The following is a 21627-nucleotide window of genomic DNA, read 5'->3' as shown; positions in this document are numbered from 1 at the left end:
AATGCCATAAGCAATGTATTTTATGAAGCTGAGTCACAAGGCCATTCAGAAGTATTGATGGGTTTCCTACTGCAATATACAGAGGATTAGGGCTTATTGTATTGTGTGCACCGCCGAGAGAAGTTCACCACCAGGTGGTCATAAAATGGGTCTTTATCCCAGTAAAGTAAACACCATTGAAATATTGAACTCCAACTTGAAAGGTGCTGTTTGCCTAAGAGGTAATCTATGATTAATTTTGAATATAAGTCGGCGTATTTGATTGCACTTTTTAAGATCAAACATTCAGTACAACATCAAAATGTCAAGGTATTTTGCATGAAATATTCCTACACACTAATTGCAATTGATATTTGGTTGAGTTGAGAGGTTTTCTGAGCTGTGTGCATGTCTATTTATTTCAATAAAGATCCACTCACTCTTTTTATATTGCTTCCTAGGATAGTCTCTCCAAGTGATGAGCTCATGCTGAACAGAGAAATGCTGACTCTCCAAAAGGTTCTCTCTCCTCTCAGTATGTAATGAATTCATTTGCAGACTTGCTCCAAATCTGTCTGCTTCATGATGCCAAGATACCTGGGTAATTTACAGCTTGATTTATTCACACAGAGCTTAACAGAGGGTGTGGTTATATACAAGAGAAAAGTAATTTCACAACAGTCCACAGGAGGGTTTGGTGCAATTGGAGGGCCGGTACAATAACTATAGAAATGTTTACAGTAAGACTTGGCAAAAGAATAAAAGCAAAGCGCACTGGTATAAAAAGATGAGTCGACCTTTATTTAGAGGATTGGAACTCTTTATTCAAACACCATTCCATTGGGCTATGGCACAATCCGTCACTGCAGGCGCCGTCATACAACCAAATGGTTCTTAGGCAGTAATTGAGGTGTACAGACATACTGTATGTGTGCCTTGTGTAAATGAACAGTGTCATCCATCATACTGCTGTAATCCATAAGCATAAACAAAGTGAGGCCCAGGAAATGAGCCTTATGATTTATTAGGGCTCCCTCTGCCTCTCTGTGATGATCCAGAAGTTTGACAAATACAGAAAGCCGTACTATTCAGCTTCATTGCTCTATCTGGAGCAGAGAAGCTGACACTGACTGCTTCAATAACATGTATCGATCTACTGACAGACAGCCCACCTGACATTTGCTTTGGAGGAGCTTTGAAGTTGCACTAGTGGATGTCCAATTGAAACGAGCACTGTCAAAACAGTGAGGAAATGGGAAAGGACAAAAAAAAACTTTGAGTAGTTTATGGATGAGTTGCATGGCTTGAATTCACTTCAGATATGGTTTGAGTTTGGTCTGAGATGTACAAGGGGCCTAACCTAAAAAAGCTGATGGTACTGCATGCTATTGTGGTTGCTTTTTTAATACTTGTGAACCTCCGGAAAGCTATCCATCAGCGCATAGCACACCTCGTGAATGTTCTTTTTTCTCATGTCCCTTTTGTACCACACAGACCATAATATATGCAGATATAAGATGTTTGTCAGTCAGTTCCTGTGCATAGCTCAAGGCATTCAAGCATAATGTTAAAAGGTCAGAGATTAATCTTGTATCAGGACATGTGGATTTGTCAAGTTTGTATGTTCACCTCTGGTGTGATGTCTTGGGATCTGAAAATAAGGTGACTTAAATGAAGCCACGTTTCTACAGTATTGCAACATGAAACATCCTCGAAGAGACTGTGGGTAAAATGCACTTTAGATTTAGAAAACAACAGGGACATTTTACTATGTGTTGGATGTAGATTCACACTAAACCAGTGTTAAGCTATTTGACTATAAATCCATCTATTTTACAGCTCAGCAGGCTTGAAATATATATGCAATATAGATGACAAATGACTTTACTTTGAGCAAGATTTAATTGAATTTTCAATTGAAAGTTGGCTCCCCATCGCCAGCCCCAGTTCCAATATGTCTCTCGTATCCCCTGGGCCCTCCTGCGGTGGATCTTCTGCTTCACTTAGCCACCTGTATCTTACCTGCAGGATCCACAACTGATAAACTCTCTCCTCCAGTGAGTCCTGTGGGACATTTATTCATTCTCAATTCAGACAAGGCGCCGACTCCCTCCATTTGCTACCCAAACCTTTTCTGATTCCGATCATAGTGGGCTTGTTTTGTGCCAAGAATATATCTCCTCACTCTTTTTTATTGCGGCTGTGTCAGCAGTGACTGCGAGTGTACATGATTATCGCGGTGCGCCCTCTCATTGCCTTTCTCCCAAGAGGCAGAAACCTGAATTATAAATGTGGTTAAGGGTAATGGGACCGTCTCACGCACACAGAGCAAAGACACCACTACATTATTGGGTTAGGAATTCTAGATTTCTCAAAACGCTCTTGTTTTCAGATGAAAAAAAAAAAAAAACAAGAAGCGATGCCATTCATAGAATCATCAAACCCGTATTTCAGATATTGGAAAAAATGTTCAGTTGTCAAAGCAAGATGGTCATTACTCAGTGACATATCCAGGAATGCAATCAGTATCTTTACGTAAAGTTTGTACAATATCTGTAAAAATAAAATGTAATACTATTTCTCATATGATGCACGTTTTTTAGTCATTTTAGAATCACTGTTACTGGGATTGATTGAACAGGTCCATGTTGTCATCATGTTATACATCACGCTTCCATTTCTTTGGCTTTAATTCCTGAAACGGTATGTGAATCCTAATGCTTTTACTGTCACTATGAAGAGGACATTTCAAAGCAGGTGCTATCCCATCATTATGCTCATCTGAAAGGTTTTAAACATTCACGATTAACATTATGCAAAAAGGCCACCTACTGCATGCGTTAAGAAGAGCTCCAGTGTCATAAATAACTCAATGTCACGCTGAGATTCAAAGATTTGAATATCTCACTGAATGTGAGATTTGTTTGAAGAGTTCACTGTATGTGGTTCTGCATTATTTTATGAATTTAGAGCAATACAACTACTGTGGCAAAATTTGAGATGATGAATATGGTTTTCCACATATAAGGTTTGTGCATATCAGTTCGCAACCTTTGGAAAATCAATTCTGTTTTGAATATTTTCCTGATTTAAATCTGTTGGCGAAGGAAGCTCTGATGAAAGTGGGTTTACATGTATATTTAATGGCACGCCTCCCCTGGCCCGGCATGAATGTGGATGTTAATGAGGACTGGCATGTTGAAAACCGAATGTGCCACTCCTCTCCTCCCCTGGTACACACAACAGTCAGAATAGAAAGGCTTCGACAGAAACAAGCCCTGATTCTAGACTGCTGTCTGCTTCTACTGATATCACTCTGAGAAACTGACTAGATGTAATTTCTCCAATTTTCTCCCTGTGTACACAGTATGTGTGTGTGCGCGCTCACAAAATGTTTGATACATTACTGCACAAAACCATAAAAGGAGTATACAGATGTAGGATATTAATTTGAAAATAATCCTGCAGCAACAGGAAATGTGAATTATTATGTGGATAATTTTTCATTAGGGCAAATCAAGTCTGACATTTTAAAGTGGAAATTTGACACTGTAGAATACTTTTTAAACCTCGAATACACTACAAGTTCCTGCTGCTCAGCAACAAAAGAGTGATCAAATAAAGATCCTACATCTGTATGTGATCATTAATATAATTTGTGTAATCCGCATCCATTAAAAAGAGAACATAAATTATTAACTTCTGTATGTTGAGAGAGCTATAACCTTAAAGGCATGAGCGTAAGGGGAAAGACACGCATTCATTTTGATAACATGACATTTGCCTTGTGTCACATGGGACAGACGCACATACGGGACAGCTGGTGGCGGTTTACATGGAAAGGGCACACTCAACATTGTACCATTGGAAAAAAAAAAACACTACAACACATTCATATAGCATCAGTACTTTTACTGGCATATATTATAAATATTTACACTTAGAAAATAGTATATTATTTCCATATATATATATATATATATATATATATATATATATATATATATATATATATATATATATATATATATATATATATATATATATATATATATATATATATATATTCCAACATGTTGGCATTTCCCCAAAACTGTACAGCTTAATCGCATAATAAACTTCTCCTACAAACCTGAGACACTAGAAGAAAAGAAAACAGCGGAGAACTTTTCGTAATGCTTGCTACACAGTAGCAGTTATGTACCAAGTACAACAATGAACATATAGGACCCAGTACAACCTTCAAGTCAACAGAAAACCAGCTACACTCTTAACATATGTTTCATAACGTTGTAGTATCTCATAATGCACAATATCAACCATCTATGGCTGATCCATAGGCTAAAGAAAATGTTTAACATTTATCATGTGATGTCAACTGGTGAACAAAAGACATCATGGTGCTCCAATGACTGTCATTAACCATACACAATTCTCCTTTATCCACAACAGAAAGTCCAGAGGAGTAACAGAATAAGCACCCCACCCAGTCCAGTGTGCTACAGTATATCCAGTGTTCTCTCAGAGGAGCGCATCATAGGGCACTGCCAGGCAGTGCGTTTGTGATGGACCATTTCTGTCCAGTGCATTTTTGAAGGGCCAGCTGGTACCCAAACTCGTTGTCATTGCTGGCCACCAGCTCAAGGCATCGCTTCGATTTCCTGTTCTGAATGGAACCTCCCTGAAAGGAAAAACAGGTAGATCAAATTACAGTGGGATGCGACAGCATCATTGCTGTGTCACCTTAACCCCACAGTGCTATGAATTAATGGACAGGGTTAACAAGCACCCGCAGCTCTGTTTTGTACTGATTTCCCTTTGGCGCCAGCACTGGGGCCTTCCCAGATTGCATCAGCATGCTCACGAAGCAAGAACAACACTATCTACCATTATACTCAGTAGCACTCAGTAGGAATGCCAAGATTATGTGATAACAGAAGAAGACAGCATTAGATGAGAAGAAAACATTTTCACACGTCACCTGAGAAAACAACCCTCACACTTACGGGAAAAAAAACTCAATCTTTGTCACCTAAGGAATCGTGTGCTTCGAAGTGTCTCTCCATCTCATCTCTCTTTCCCATCTGTTAGAGTGGAGAGTCTCTCACATGTATTGGAGGCCTTAAAGCTTTGGGTTGGACTCAACTCTTGGGACCAGTGCGATGGGAGTCACTGCACAGATCAGATCAATTCACTATGTGCAACTTCAGGGCCTGGGATCAGAAAATCTCTCGTCACCTCTCAGTCAGGAGAAGGACGACTCAAACTGGAAAGGAAACCGTTTTAAAATGGGCTTTCGTTTTGGTTCAAGACTAGATGCTCTAATAAGAAAGAGGCTAGGGCATGTTAAGGTTCAGAAATTCAGACCAATACACATCCTTAAGATTTGCACTTACCAATTAATAATTAAGAGGACATTTTATAAGGGATTAATATTTATACGTGGAGTCAACCACCACCTCTAAGCAATCTCATTGTCAACTTGTCATTAATGTTTTGTTGCACATACAGCATACTGAGGATTTGGTCAGGTTCATTTGAAAGTGAATGAATCAATATGACAGAGTCGAGTTGATGTCACTCCGATTCAGGATATGATAGGTTTTCATTAGAATAGAATACTGTCTGTCTAGTTAAGAGTGCTTGTCAGGTCTTGCATGCCTAAAAGCTATGGAATGAAACAATTATCTGCTTGAGTGCATTCTGTAAAATACATGGGGGACGGATACAGTTTACATATTCACTAATAGTTTTTCATCAGTAATCAACATCTCCACGTGTAGTAATGGTTGTCAGATGTACAGCAGCATGAAATACAACATGGTGGATTCCATATGTTCAAGCAAATGAAAACAACATTAGCCATTAGATACACCTCATTGGTCACATGGTGCATATAGCCTGGAATGAGTACAAGGAAAACAACATTACCTGCAAATAAGATATGACAAAGAAAACAAATAGATCTACACAATGCAGTAGAACCAAAAAGTCCCATATGAAAAAAGTTGGACATGTACATTTGTTGTTATCATTGCTGCTGTATTTATTTAAGCTCATCAATTGTTAAGACTGTGTTTAGACATCTGAAGTTGTTTCAAAATATAAAACAATACTAAATTCATGTTTCATTCTGTCATTATCATACTTTGCCAGAGGCGCTTCCTGAAATATTTACGAGGCATCTACCAAACTGCTAAAACACGCATTTATTTACAGAAAATATTCATAATTTCATCCTGATTCTACTCATATTTGCAGGATTACCATCTTACAGCAGGAAGCCTGCCAAGTTACCCCAGGGCTTCGGCATAATGTTCTTGACCTGACGTTTTGGCTATACATGGCTAAATAGCAAACATTTTCTGAGGCAGTTGAATTCCAGTGAGTCACTGAACACTTCAGAACAATTTCACACAAGAACAAATATCAGCATTACTCAGCCTTTATCTGGGAAGTCAACATCAAAAGATTTAACACCAATAACCATGATAACCTTCAGGGTGCTTAAAAAGCCTGCGTTCTCTCCAGGAGAGGCTGCATTACAGTACGAGGCCTGAGGTTGAATTCTGTACTGGCAGAGGACCAGTCCTGTTTGCTCCCTGTGCTTGATCCCGTGGGCTGCTGCCAAACCAACATATTGATTTGCTATAGAGAGTGAACCAGCGAGCCAGAATGATAATGGTCCTGGGTTCACAAGCAGCAGTGAAAGGTTAACCAACTCTCCTGTGTTCTTTCATCTAATTGATCATTTTGGAGTGAACAGTTTGGGAGTCTGTGTGTGCATGCATGTGTTTATGTGTTGTGTTACATAAGGAGATAGGAAGTATTTACAGTGTGTAGGCCAACATGAGAGGTAGAAGATACACCGTGTAGTAGAAAAGCACAAAGGATAGTAGAAAACAGGAGCACTTGGGTAGGTGATGTCATCGAGTCAGTGAAAGCACTGAGGATGAACAGAAAGCTAATTAGATGTGTTTAATCAGCGTGTTAAGACTGTCTCCCAAGCAGGGCTCTTTACATCTAAACCCTCTGTCTCCATACTTCAGCCCACGCCACAGCCACCTTAACTGCTGACAAAATCTTTACAAATACAAAAACACCCACTTATTTTCTTCTGCTTCCCAAGATACATCATAATTATTTCACTTGTTGAATTTCCACTATAAGGCTCTAAAGCGAAGAAAAGTCCCAAAATTGTCAGGCACATTCAACCAGAGAGATTCATTGATTGCTGCTCGAATCCATCTCGAAGAATTTAAGTGTGGTAACACTTAAGCTAGAATGGGAATAGGAACATTCCTCCTCACTACAGCACTGTACAACCCTATGCTTGAGTTGTATTGATGCATCCTTCTTCCTTTTGAGGTAAAACACATTTCACACTATGTCTAGCAGAAATGTGATCAATAATGCATGGTGTCTGACTCCATTCCTTCCTAAATTATACAATGCTAAACCAAGTAACCACCTACAGAAGAGCCACGTAGATGTGTGACACGTGAGACAAAGCATTTAAATCATTTTACACCACAGAGCTACCTATACTTCAGTGAAACCAGGTCGGTACATTCTAACTAAGAATTTGACAGTTCCATCAACAATGATCTTTCAAACATAATCAAAGAAAACCAATCCAGGTATTTGACATACAGTACATACTACTGTATAGTATGTTTTCAAATGTCTCACTCCTTGTTATAATTTTTTGGGGGGGATACGGTACAGAACCTACAAGTTTGTAACATGTGCGGGCATCCACTCAAAATAAATAGGTGATCCACCAATGGAGAAAAAACACAATTCCTAGAAATTTAATTCAAGGTAAGCACCCCACTATTGAGTGGATATTTTGAGTGCATACATTATGACGACACCGAACATGATCAGAACGGTTTTAATTGCACCTTCAAAACTTCAGATGGGTGAAGCACTCTTCAGGCCATGTTGATGTAGCCCTCATTACAGGCCACTGTGCTCAGTGAGCCAGTCCAATAATGAAGACAGAGAGAGTCATTATGATGTATTTACTGTTCACGTCTAAATGGTTTTGAGGAATGTGGAGAGGTCTGTGGACCGTAAAACTCTTATTCCTGTGACACTCCTTAATGGGACCAACCCAACCACACTGAGCCATGGACTTCTACGAATATTACACCCTAAAATGTACCCAAGATATCAACCTCCACTTGTGCCACATTTACTAATGATCCAACTCTCTTGCAACAAAGTATTAATTTAGATCATTGACCTGCCATTTTCTATCGCTTGCTGGTCTATTTTCAGTGAGCAGTCAGTGTGTTGGTCAGGTCTGTATGGTTTCTTACCTGAGTAAATATCCAGTGGAGCTTCATGCGCTTGGCTGTGGCGTAGCTACACTCGATGAGGCGCGGTCGGCTGTTCACATCCACCAGGCACTTGTTGTCATCGTCATCGATGGTGGGACTGAGCACCCCTACATGTAACTGCTGACTGCTGGTGTAGTAAACATTCTGGAATGACAGAAGAGACAGCACATACATAAGCTACTGAGAGCTGGAAGGCATTCAAGCATTTCACTAAATGTTGATTTGTTTTAGGCTTTTCACTAGGACTTACATCACCCATATGGCATGTCTATTCATGCAGCTAACCTCACTGGACTGAAGCACAGGGCAGGAAATGGCACAGTGTGGGAAATGGCTTATTGTTTATGGAGAGGAGCGCTCTCCATCAACAATTCAAATCGACCAGCTAGCCCAAACACTTCTCATTGCACTCTCTGATGCGGTCCTTCCAGCCCGTATTTTCCAAGGGCACTTGAGTGCCCATATTTAGCCAACATGCCGTAAAACACCAGTGGCAGGAAAAAGCATCTGTTTGAACTGAGCGGAGCAGCAGAGTTAGTTGTGTGTGCTACAGATGGCAGCTACATCTGTGCTCTGACTATCACCGTGCATATGAGGGATGAGGAGGCTTGTCTGCACATGTGGGGTAGCTAGAACCCTGGGAGAGGCAGGGGAATGTAACAGCTGGAGGGGAGGGAGGACATCACAGCTGGATAGGGGCGGGGATGGAGGTGGTAGGTAGCACAGGGTTAAATTAGGAGGGGTTTACTGCTACCTTGTCGCTCGCAAACAGTTGTCATAAATACACTGTATGCCACCTTAAACTATCCCATCAATCTTACAGGTAGAATACATCTCTATAGAATGACATGGCTGCCAAAGTTTTCGTTTTTATTTTCGGTACTACCAATTACCTCACCACCGACATTATTTTAAAAAGTATACTCGGTCATAGAATAAAAATTAAAAAAAGTGTTACCTCTTCCTAAGTCCAAGGGTGGTTTTAACCTTCCACTCTGAATTGTATCAACTCGCCACCCAAGGCTTTTACTTGCCACATATAGTTAGATGCACCAAAGAGGAACAAGGGTACATATTGAAGATGCACATGCTCATCTCCAGAATATTTTTACTTGTCAATTTTCAAAGGATAAAGCTAAGAACATTAACAACTTCATAGTTAAGAACACTAGAACAATATGGAAGAAAATGAAACATTTTACAAGAACCAATATCACTCTAGAAACACAACCTTATGGAACAATCCTTGGATAGCTTTTCAGAATTCATCGAAAAATAGGCCCACATGGAAAACTAAAGGCAGAGAAACCGTAAATGACTTGGTAACAGGAAATACATTTATTTCCATGACAGAATTTCAAAGTAATTTTGCACTGACAAATGTAGATCGTTTCAAATAATTCACCGCTTTGTCTATGTTTTGATCCAAAACGGATCTTCGTCCGAGTGCTGACATCCCTATCATCCAACACATTTGCATACGCAGGATATGTAGTACACAGAGTGACTATGACAAACAAGCCGACTGTCTGGATGAGCTTTTCAGACAGCAGGGTTACCCAGAGGAATGGCTGCATGACGCAAGGGATGATAAAGAAAATGACCCAGAATGACATCCTCACACCCAAACCACCCCGGCCCCCTGACCAACGAGTTCAGAGTTTCCTTCAATACTCCCCACTTGGCAAACAGTTTGACCATATCATAAAAAAAAAACTGGCACATCTTGAGCCCTGATTCACAACTGGAAAATACGTTTTTTTTTTTAGAACCTCCACGGGTAGTCTCTCGACGCTCCCCCAACATCAGTCAAATGGTGGTGATGTCTGATCTTCCACCGGTGCCACGTAGTACCTTCCTAGACAATGTGCTGGACGGTAATTACAGATGTGGCCGATGTACCCAGTGTAACTTTACAAACAATGCACAATGTTCAATCACATATCATGATTAAGAGCATCATTACGTGTTCCAACAAAAATTTGAAACAAGGATAGCAGAACACAAGAGTAATATCAGGACTCTTAAATCAGAGAAACCCTGTGGCTGTGGATTTCATGGGGGGGCTCTCAGATACATTGGTATCGAACATGTTAAGATTCTTAGGAGGGGGGGGAGAGATGGTGATAATCTATTACTATGAAGAGAATTGTATTGGATTCACTATTTGTCGGCCATGTCTCCTAAAAGGTCTGAACCAGGAGTTTGATAGCAGACCATTACTTACATGAATTTGTCACGTTGATTTGTTCTGGCATATAGGTCTCAACTTGGTCATTTTGTACATATTCGATTTTTTGTAACTACTGATATTAAATTATTAGGAGGTACACAAGTTGTTTTTCAATAAGTCACTAATTATATCTATGGCCACTGCTCCGCATGTAATGGTCAAATGTGCGGGTATTCCAACAGTTTCCAACGTAATCTCATTATTGTTGCCTAGGTTTTAACTTGGACATTTTTGTATGTATATAATACTTTATGACCATATGTACAGTACCTATGTGATTAATTATGATTGACTATGCGCAAAAGTGAATTTAATGATTCACACCCACCATGCGTCATGGTGAGGTGAAATTTGTATATTTTGGGATGTGAGCACTCAGTCTGTTTGACCTGACGAAGATCAGGTTCGGATCGAAACGTAGTCAATAAAGCGGTGAATTGGGAGCAGAAACAGTGTGCGGGCCTTCAGGTTCTTTACTGGACGATTATTTTCTCATCACTCATCTTGAAAAAATGTATACTATAAACTTGGAAGTCAATCAATCTGCCATCTTTGACATAATGGAAAAAATAAACATTTATTATTGAAATAGCATGGGTGACCAAGAAAAAGAATTGGTACAATTTAAGGCCATTTGGCAAACAATAATGCAGGCACTAGGGATGGGGGTGTGAGCATGCGGATCTCGATAGATAAGATGTAGCCATTGTTTGTGTGTGTCTAAGTTGATGATCGTATGTATAAGTTTGTAAAAATAAAAAAATCTAAAAAGGGGAAATAAAATATTATAACAAAAAAATGAAAACTATCATTCAGTCCCTCACCATCAGTGGGAGGTAAAGCAGGAAGAAAACGGCATCAGTAGTGGTGTGAAATTAAAACGGATTCTAAAAGGAGTAACAGCACTGTAACCCGACAACTATTCAACATAGACATTTTAACAGATTTCGAACATTAATGAGTTCTTAAATTAGCCTTCTCTTGGGATGTGAGATTTGGTGTCATGTTCTCTCTGGAGTTATTTGTTAAGAAAAGTGTGCAAGGCATCTTGGGAAAGATCAGCTCCGACTGTCTTTCTTTCTTGTAAGAGATCACAGGAGATTCCTCCAGAGCTTTAATTTGTAAACCAGCGTAAACATCAATACATGTGCAATGAGTGTGAATGGTTTACCATGGAGATGTTTGAATAGGCAAGGATGATAGTGGATGCAACTTTTAGCTTCCCTTTCAAGGATTAGACCACTTTTTACTACACATCTGGCTAAAAGATTACTGTAGCTCTGTTGGCATAACTTTTATAGATAACGTTGACGCCTTTTGGAAATTGAATATACTCTACAGGAATGACGGAGTCCATCCAAATCATCTTGGTGCTTGGACCCTGTCCTCCCATTTCATGGCTGCGTTGAGACAATGATTTATCAGTGACCTAAGCCCTGCTCAGATAATCCCTACCATTGTGTTGCTGAGATGTCGTAGTGCTGCTGAGAATGTACAGTTTCCCAAGAGAGTTATCAGTCATAATGTAAGTAACCTAATTTATGTTCCTCTAACTCCCCTGAATGCCTCCGTCAATCTGACAGCAATTGTCAGCTGTAATCATGCGCCTATGAACCGGAGTTATACTGTTAGCACTGATACGGTTTGCTCTAGTAGGAAGTCCACAGTGAGTAGTTCACCTGCACTATCAGCTCAAATATAAATATCACTGTCATGTCTACCTCTGATAAGCCTCCCAGTAAAGCAATAACGTAACACAGAAGTGTTGAAAATAGCCCACATTACCATACTGTATGTAGCCAAAGAAACAAGGTTGATGTAATCAATACCTTGCAAGTAACGGATAGCCAGTATATTAATGCCATCTCTGAAACTCACTTAGATAATTCCTTTGATGATACAGTGGTAGCAATACTTGGCTATAAAATATACAGAAGAGACAGGAATACCACTGGGGGAGGTGTTGCTGTTTATATTTAGAGTCATATTCCTTTAAAATGAGAGAATCTAATTTCAAATGCTGTTGAAGTAATATGGCTACAGGTTCACTTGCCTCACCTAATGCCTATTCTTGTGGGAAGTTGCTATAGATCACTAAGTACTAACAGTCAGTATCTGGATAATATGTGCGATATCAACAGAGATATATTTTCTGGGTGACCTAAATATTGACTTTCATCAAGCTGTCCACAAAAAAAAAGCTTCAAACTGTAACCAGTGCCTGCAACCTGGTTCAGGCTATCCGTCAACCTACCAGGGTACTTACAGAAATCTGCTCTAAACTGGATGTAGTGATTGTAGTAGCCATATCTAACAAAACCAACATGTGGGCATAATATAGTGTTTAAGAGATCATACAAGAGGTTATGTACTGATCTTATGTTGAAGATGTAAATAATATTCACTGGTCTGTGTTTTTTAATGAGGAACAACCAGATACTGAACTTTAATAATTTATGAAATTGCTTATTCCAATTACTAATAAGCATGCACCCATTAAGAAATGACTAAAAACGGCTTAATCCCCATAAATTGATGAGAAATTGAAAAATTGTATGGTTGACAGGGACGAGACATAAGGAATTGCAAATAATTCTAGCTGGCTGCACAGCCAATTGGCAAACGTACTGTAAATTGAGAAATCATGTGGCAAAAAAGAAAGAAAAAGAAACTGTACCATGAAACAAAGATATAAAGGATGATAGTAAAAAGCTTTGGAGCACCTTAAATACAATTTTGGGCAAAAAGGCGAACCACTCATTGAATCAGATGGCTCAATCATCACAAAAACCCACTGATATTGCCAAGTACTTCAATGATTTTTTTCACTGGCAAGATCAGCAAAACTAGGCATGTCATGCCAACAACAAACTCTGATCCTACACATCCATGCAAAACAGACCAAAGTATGAAAGACTTTTAGAGAATGGCAATGGAGGGGATGGCTGCCGTTTCACGGGCCCTTAACCAACTGTGCTATTTTGTGTGTTTTTTCACATTGTTTGAAACTTATTTTGTACATAATGTTGCTACTACCACCATCTCTTATGATTGAAAAGAGCTTCAGATAAGGACAGCGATTACACGAACTGGACGAAGATTTTTTCTTTAATGAGTCCGAAGCAAAGGATACACTGTTTCTCCGAGACCAGGCCCAAATCCCAGTAAATTGCAGGAAGAAAAAACGGAGGTACAAGGGGCGGAAATCGGGGTGCTTTATGAGAATTCGTTGGTGAGTGGATAACCCAGCTCTACCATCTGTTCTATCGGCCAAAGTGCAATCACTGGAGAATAAACTGGATGAACTCCATTCGAGACTATCCTACCAACGGGACATTAAAAACGGCAATATCTCATGTTTCAGAGTCAAGGCTGAACGACAACACGGATAATATACAGTTGGCTGGGTTTTCTGTGCATCAGCAGGACAGAACAGCTACGTCCGGTAAGATCGAGGGTTGGTGGTGTGTCTACTTGTCAATTACAGCTGGTGCACTATGTTTAATATTATGGAAGTCTCGAGGTATTGCTCGCCCGAGGTAGGGTAACTCATGATAAGCTGTACTATTTACCAAGAGAGTTTTCAATAATATTTTTCGTAGCCGTCTATTTACCACAACAAACTGATGCTGTCACTAAGACCGCACTCAAAGAGCTGTATAAGGCATAAGCAAACAAGAAAATGCTCATTCAGAAGTGGCGCTCCTAGTGGCTGGGGTCTTTAATGCAGGTAAACTTAAATCCGATTTACCTCATTTGTAGAGGGGGAAAAAAAAGACCACCTTTACTCGACACACACAGATGCATACAAAACTCTCCCTCGCCCTTCATTTGTTAAATCTGATCATAATTCTATCCTCCTGATTCCTGCTTACAAGCAAAAACTAAAGCAGGAAGTACCAGTGACTCGCTCAATACAAAAGTGGATGCTACACTACAGGACTGTTTTGCTAGCACAGACTGGAATATGTTCCGGGATTCAACCAATGGCATTGAGGAGTATACCACCTCAGTCAACGGCTTCATCAATAAGTGCATCTACGACGTCATCCCCACAGTGACCGTACGTACAGTTGAATTCGGAAGTTTACATACACCTTAGCCAAATACATTTAAACTCAGTTTCACAATTCCTGACATTTAATCCTAGTAAAAATTCCCTGTCTTAGGCCAGTTAGGATCTCCACTTAATTTTAAGAATGTGAAATGTCAGAATAATAGTAGAGAGAATGATTTATTTCTTTCATCACATTCCCAGTGGGTCAGAAAATGACACACTCAATTAGTATTTGGTAGCATTGCCTTTAAATTGTTTAACTTGGGTCAAACGTTTCGGGTAGCCTTCCACAAGCTTCCCACAATAAGTTGGATGAATTTTGGCCCATTCCTTCTGACAGTGCTGGTGTAACGGAGTCAGGTTTGTAGGCCTCCTTGCTCGCACACGCCTTTTCAGTTCTGTCCATACATTTTCTATAGGATTGAGGTCAGGTCTTTGTGATGGCCACTCCAATACCTTGACTGATGTTCAGCCATTTTGCCACAACTTTGGTAGTATAATTGGGGCCATTGTCCATTTGGAAGACCCATTTGCGACCAAGCTTTAACTTCCTGACTGATGTCTTGAGATGTGGATATATTGACGCAACATCATTTTCCTTCATGACGCCATCTATTTTGTGAAGTGCACCAGTCCCTCCTGCAGCAAAGCACCCCCACAAAATGATGCTGCCACCCCCGTCCTTCATGGTTGGGATGGTGTTCTTCAGCTTGCAAGCATCCCCCTTTTTCCTCCAAACATAACAATGGTCATTATGGCCAAACAGTTTTATTTTTGTTTCATCAGACCAGAGGACATTTCTCCAAAAAGTACGATATTTGTTCCAATGTGCAGTCTGGCTTTTTTAATGGTGGTTTTGGAGCAGTGGCTTCTTCCTTGTTGAGCGGCCTTTCAGGTTATGTTGATATAGGACTCGTTTTACTGTGGATATAGATACTTTTGTACCCATTTCCTCCAGCATCTTCACAGAACATGTCTCCTTCCTGAGCGGTATGATGGCTGCGTGGTCCCATGGTTTTTATGCTTGCGCACTATTGTTTGTACAGATGAACGTGGTAGTTTCAGGCATTTGGAAATTGCTCCCAAGGATGAACCAGACTTGTGGAGGTCTACAATTTTTTTTCCTGAGGTCTTGGCTGATTTCTTTTGATTTTCCCATTGTCAAGCAAAGAAGCACTGAGTTTTAAGGTAGCCCTTGAAATACATCCACAGGTACACCTCCAATTGACTCAAATTATGTCAATTAGCCTGTCAGAAGCTTCTAAAGCCATGACATCATTTTCTGGAATTTTCCAAGCTGTTTAAAGGCAGAGTCAACTTAGTGTATGTAAACTTCTGACTCACTGGAATTGTGATGCAGTGAATAAGTGAAATATTCTGTCTGTAAACAATTGTTGGAAAAATGTATTTTGTCATGCACAAAGTAGATGTCCTAACTGACTTCCCAAAACCATAGTTTGTTAACAAGAAATTTGTGGAGTGGTTGAAAAACGAGTTTTAATGACTCCAACCTAGGTGTATGTAAACTTCTGACTTCAACTGTACATATCCCAACCAGAAGCCGTGGATAACAGGCAACATCCACACCGAGCTAAAGGCTAGAGCTGCCGCTTCCAAGGAGTGGGACACTAATCCGGGCACTTAAAATAAATCCTGCTATGCCCTCAGATGAACCATCAAACACGCAAAACGTGAATACAGGACTAAGATTGAATCCTACTACACCGGCTCTGACGCTCGTCGGATGTGGTAGGGCTTGCAAACTATTACGGATTACAAAAGGGAAACCCAGCCACGAGCTGCCCAGTGACTCGAGCCAACCAGACAGGCTAAATGCCTTTCATGCTCACTTCAAGCCAAATAACACTGAAGCATGCATGAGAGCACCAGCTGTACACACCTCCAAGCTGTGTAAGGGCTATTTTACCAAGAAGGGGAGTGATGGAGTGCTGTAACAGATGACCTGGCCTCCACAATCACCCGACCTCAACCCAATTGAGATTGTTTGGGATGAGTTGGACTGCAGGAAAAGCAACGAACAAGTACTCAGCATATGTGGGAACTCCTTCAAGACTGTTGGAAAAGCATTCCAGGTTAAGCTGGTTGAGAGAATGCCAAGCGTGTGCAAAGCTGTCATCAAGGCAAAGGGTGGCTACTTTGAACAATCTAAAATATATTTTGATTTATTTAACACTTTTTCTGGTTACTACATGATTCTATGTGTGTTATTTCATAGTTTTGATTTCTTCACTACTATTCTACAATGTAGAAAATAGTAAAAATAAAGAAACTCTTGAATGAGTAGGTGTGTCCAAACCTTTGACTGGTACTGTATGCGTTATGGTTTTACTTCATATTTAACGGAAGCCTCTCCAATATAGTCCAGGTAGAGTTGTGAATACCTCAGGGCAGCTGTCGAGGCCACTTACTGTACCCTTTTCTATTTTCACTAATGACCTGCCACTGGCACTGAGTAAAGCCTGTGTATGCTGATGACTGAATATTATACACATCAGATACAACAGCAAGTGAAATCATTGCAACAAAGATCTGCAGCCAGTTTTAGAATGGTTGGCAAGTAATACGCCAGTCATTAATATTTAAAAAACTAAAAGCATTGTGTTTGGGACAAATCATTGTCTAAACCCTAACCCTCAACTATATCTTGTAATGAATAATGTGGAAATTGAGCAAGTTGAAGAGACTAAACTGCTTGGTGTAACCCTGGATTGTAAACTGTCATGGTCAAAACATATTCATACAATGGTAGCTAAGATGGGGAGAGGTCTGTGTAATAAAGAGCTGCTCTGCTTTCTTGACATTGCTATCAACAAAACAAGTCCTACAGGCCCTAGTTTTATCACACCTGGACTACTGCCCAGTCATATAATCAAGTTCCACAAAGAGAGAAATAGGCAAATTACAGTTGGCCCGGAACAGAGCAGCCCGGCTGGCCCTTTCGTGTTCACGGAGAGCTAACATCAATGACATGCATGCCAATCTCTCCTGGCTCAAAGTAGTGGAGAGATTGACTGCATCGCTACTTGTCGTTGTGAGAGGTATTGACAAGTTGAAAGCACAAGCTATCTGTTTAAACGACTAGCACATAGCTCAGACACCCATACATACCCCACAAGACATGCAACCAAGGGTCTCTTCACAGTATCCAAGTCCAGAACAGACTCTGGGAAACACCCAGTACAACATAGAGCCATAACTACATGGAACTCTATTCCACATCAAGTAACTCAAGTAGTAAAATCGGATTAAAAAAAAACTGAAAACACACGCACTGCACTCTACACAAGTACACTAATGTTGTAAATGTGTTGAATTGTGGTATTATACATTTTGTATTGTAGATACAATTGAAGTCGGAAGTTTACATACACCGTCGCCAAATACATTTAAAACTCAGTTTTTCACAATTCCTGACATTTAAATCCTAGGGACTTTCTACTGTTTTAGGTCAGTTAGGATAACCACTTTATTTTAAGAATGTGAAATGTCAGAATAATAGAGAGAATGATTTATTTCAGCTGTTATTTCTTTCATCACATTCCCAGTGAGTCAGAAATTTACACACATTCAATTAGTATTTGTTAGCATTGCCTTTAAATTGTTGAACTTGGGTCAAACGTTTTGGGTAGCCTTCCACAATAAGTTCGGTGAATTTTGGCCCATTCCTCTTGACAGAGCTGGTGTAACTGAGTCAGGTTTGTAGGCCTGCTTGCTCGCACACACTTTTTCAGTTCTGCCCACAAATGTTCTATAGGATTGAGGTCAGGGCTTTGTGATGGCCACCCCAAATACCTTGACTTCGTTGTCCTTATGCCATTTTGCCACAACTTTGGAAGTACGCTTGGGGTCATTGTCCATTTGGAAGACCCATTTGCGACCAAGCTCTAACTTCCAGACTGATGTCTTGAGATGTTGCTTCAATATATCCACAATTTCCCTTCCTCATGATGCCATCTATTTTGTGAAGTGCACCAGTCCCTCCTGCAGCAAAGCACCCCCACAACATGATGCTGCCAGCCCCATGCTTCACGGTTGGGATGGTGTTCTTCAGCTTGCAAGTGTCCCCCTTTTTCCTCCAAACATAACGATGGTCATTATGGCCAAAATGTTCTATTATTTTTGTTTCATCAGACCAGAGAACATTTCTCCAAAAAGTGCGATCTTTGTCCCCATGTGCAGTTGCAAACTGTAGTCTGGCTTTTTTTATGGCAGTTTTGGAGCAGTGGCTTCTTCCTTGCTGAGTGGCCTTTCAGGTTATGTCGATATAGGACTCGTTTTACTGTGGATATAGATACTTTTGTACCCGTTTCCTCCAGTATCTTTACAAGGTCCTTTGCTGTTGTTCTGGGATTGATTTGCACTTTTCGCACCAAAGTACATTCATCTCTAGGAGACAGAACGCGTCGCCTTCCTGAGTGGTCCCATGGTGTTTATACTTGCGTACTATTGTTTGTACAGATGAATGTGGTAGCTTCAGGCATTTGGAAAATGCTCCCAAGGATGAACCAGACTTGTGGAGGTCTACAATTTTTTTTCTGAGGTATTGGCTGATTTCTTTTGATTTTCCCATGATGTCAAGCAAAGAGGCACTGAGTTTGAAGGTAGGCCTTGAAATACATCCACAGGTACACCTCCAATTGACTCAAATGATGTCAATTAGCCTATCAGAAGCTTCTAAAGCCATGACATCATTTTCTGGAATTTTCCAAGCTGTTTAAAAGGCACAGTCAACTCAGTGTATGTAAACTTCTGACCCACTGGAATTGTGATAGTGAATTATAAGTGAAATAATCTGTCTGTAAACAATTGTTGGAAAAATTACTTGTGTCATGCACAAAGTAGACTTGCCTAACCGACTTGCCAAAACTATAGTTTGTTAACAAGAAATTTGTGGAGTGATCTAAAAACTAGTTTTAATGACTCCAACCTAAGTGTACGTAAACTTACGACTTCAACTGTATGTAGTGGTGTGGTGCATGTAGTGGTGTAATAATGTGCTATATGAATTTTTTATTTTTTGTGATGTAATTGCTTTAATCTTGTTTGGATCTCATTGGCTCATGGCAAAAAAATGTATCTTAAACAATTAGTTTTTTTATCTGTTTTAGTCAATTACAAAACTACATTTAAGAAAAGTACACCATGTCTAAAGATTACTTTTAAATATTGCCTGCTCCCTAGTGTTCTCACTACTTAGACAAAGTACTCACTACTTCCCTCAAGCCCCTTTTAATGACGGTGCTAGCTACCGACCGAAACATTAAGCTAGCCAAGACCAACACCACAAACAAATAGACTATACAGCTACAAGTGGTGAGTGGAATTACAACCAGACTGTACTTAACAAGTTAAATGTCTTACCTGTGATTAAATGTTTTACACACACATAGCTACGTGTAGCCTACTTGGACACCGCGTCCCTACATTTCCCACGCCGAATAGCCTGAAGCCACAGTGCTCTCCTCACAGGCTCTATTTCCCTACGTGGGAGCATTGCGAACCGTAGGTTGTGATTTTTGACCTGGCTACATGTACATTGAGAAATACTGCAGCTTTTCAGCATGTTTTGTTATTTATGTTTAACAAAAAATAAATAAAAATAGATGACGAAGTTGCCTCTCTTACAATGGGGTCAATAGAAAATGTGGTCGAGGGGAATTCCTTATTATTACGTGAATACCGACTGGGGATCATTACAAAATACAAATACTAGTCTGGTTAAGGATCACATAAAACTCTCTAGGCATTGTTCTTAGCCTCTGGCTAGCTAAACCACAGGCTAGTCTGGACCTGGGCTAATTTAGCCTGTGTCCACACAAGCATTTGTTAACCCTAGGCTAAGCTTGAGCCCCGGGCTAAGGATTCACACTTGTATTCCAAAGCCCTGGGATAACGGACAAACAACATGCGACCAACATTATATCTATGACACGCAATGTTATGAGCAATAAGACATTTATTAGCAGATGATTTCCTCTTGTTTCTAGTCTAGCATTTGATTTCCAACAGTGATGGTTTGTATAAACCTGTATAAGCCTGTCTAACCTCGGAAACAATGTTTTCATTTTGAAATTCGATCTTGCCCCTGTAGGTCTACACAGAGAATGCTGTGCACGAACAAAAAATCAATATAACTTTTCTGATCCAGGCCAAATTATTCAACAATATTATTGTCATGGATATATCAAATTAAAATGTCAATACAAAACCTATAAAAAGGCGAAGAAAATTAAACATATGCTGCACTTCCAGCTGTAGAGTTTGTAGCTTTAGTTGGCTAAGCGAGAAGACATTAAGCCAGCCTGCATAGCAACCATTTTTAGGCATAGCAACCAAGTATTTATTTTTTTATTCTTTTTTTCCCCTCAGATGGAAGGTTGAAATAGTATGAATTTACTAAATGATGTGCAGAATGCATTAGAGGCATCATCACAAGAATATGTCAATTAAGTGACAGTGCAGCTTTTGTGATTGGACAGTGAGCATTCCAGGCATTGTTCTTGACCCCGTTTCACACTGGCTATTTTGGCACTGTGTTTTCTGGGGCTAGCCCCGAAAAGTCAATGCTAACCCTGCTCCGGAAGAGGGCCAGCTACAGTTGGCCTGGGCTAAGGTTGGTGCTAGCCCACTTTAGAATGTGTAAGTATAAACACTCACCCTGGGCTAAAATCTCCCTAAGCCCAGGGCTAAAATCTCACCTTCTGCAAACGTGAGAGAAGTCTATTCAGAATCAATAGAACCAAAGCGCTAATAAGAAATGACTGCTGTGCATATTTATGGCAGAAAAATATACAACTAGGTAGCCGTTGTAGAAAGTTATTTGAGTTTCCATTTTTGTTTTAACATTTACATAGTCCATGGTATCTCAGTTTTCAAAACATTATGGAAATTGTTAGAGAAGGTGAGGCTGATAGTGCAGAGGCAGCAGTTGTGCTGAAATAGGGCTGTATCATTCTGCCAGCCTGACCCAGATAGAAACAGTGTCAGGG

The 21627-nt window shown here is 40.0% G+C and overlaps 1 protein-coding gene across 5 annotated transcripts in view; it reads right to left on the bottom strand.

Moving 5' to 3' along the window:
- Window positions 1-4027: 4027 nt before the first annotated feature.
- The window catches only part of LOC106587200 (polypeptide N-acetylgalactosaminyltransferase 18), an 89994-nt gene continuing 72394 nt past the window's right edge, over window positions 4028-21627 (bottom strand). The window contains exons 10-12 of one of the 5 annotated variants that reach the window (XR_001324385.3): window positions 8307-8471; window positions 5012-5245; window positions 4028-4660 (exon numbers count right to left, since the gene is read on the bottom strand). Coding sequence is in view for 1 of the 5 variants with exons in the window: in XM_014175328.3 (XP_014030803.1) it covers window positions 4514-4660; window positions 8307-8471 (312 nt within the window). In the remaining 4 variants the exon portion in view is untranslated. Of the gene's footprint in view, window positions 4661-4985; window positions 5246-8306; window positions 8472-21627 lie in introns of all 5 variants that reach the window. The other 4 variants (XR_006762134.2, XR_001324384.3, XR_001324386.3 and 1 more) reach the window with 4 other exon arrangements.

This window comes from Salmo salar, chromosome 26 (assembly GCF_965601325.2).
Source record: "Salmo salar chromosome 26, fSalSal1, whole genome shotgun sequence".
Taxonomy (NCBI): Eukaryota; Metazoa; Chordata; class Actinopteri; order Salmoniformes; family Salmonidae; genus Salmo; species Salmo salar.
Note: the sequence above shows the minus strand (reverse complement) of the source record. Positions and strands in the feature narration are given on the sequence as shown.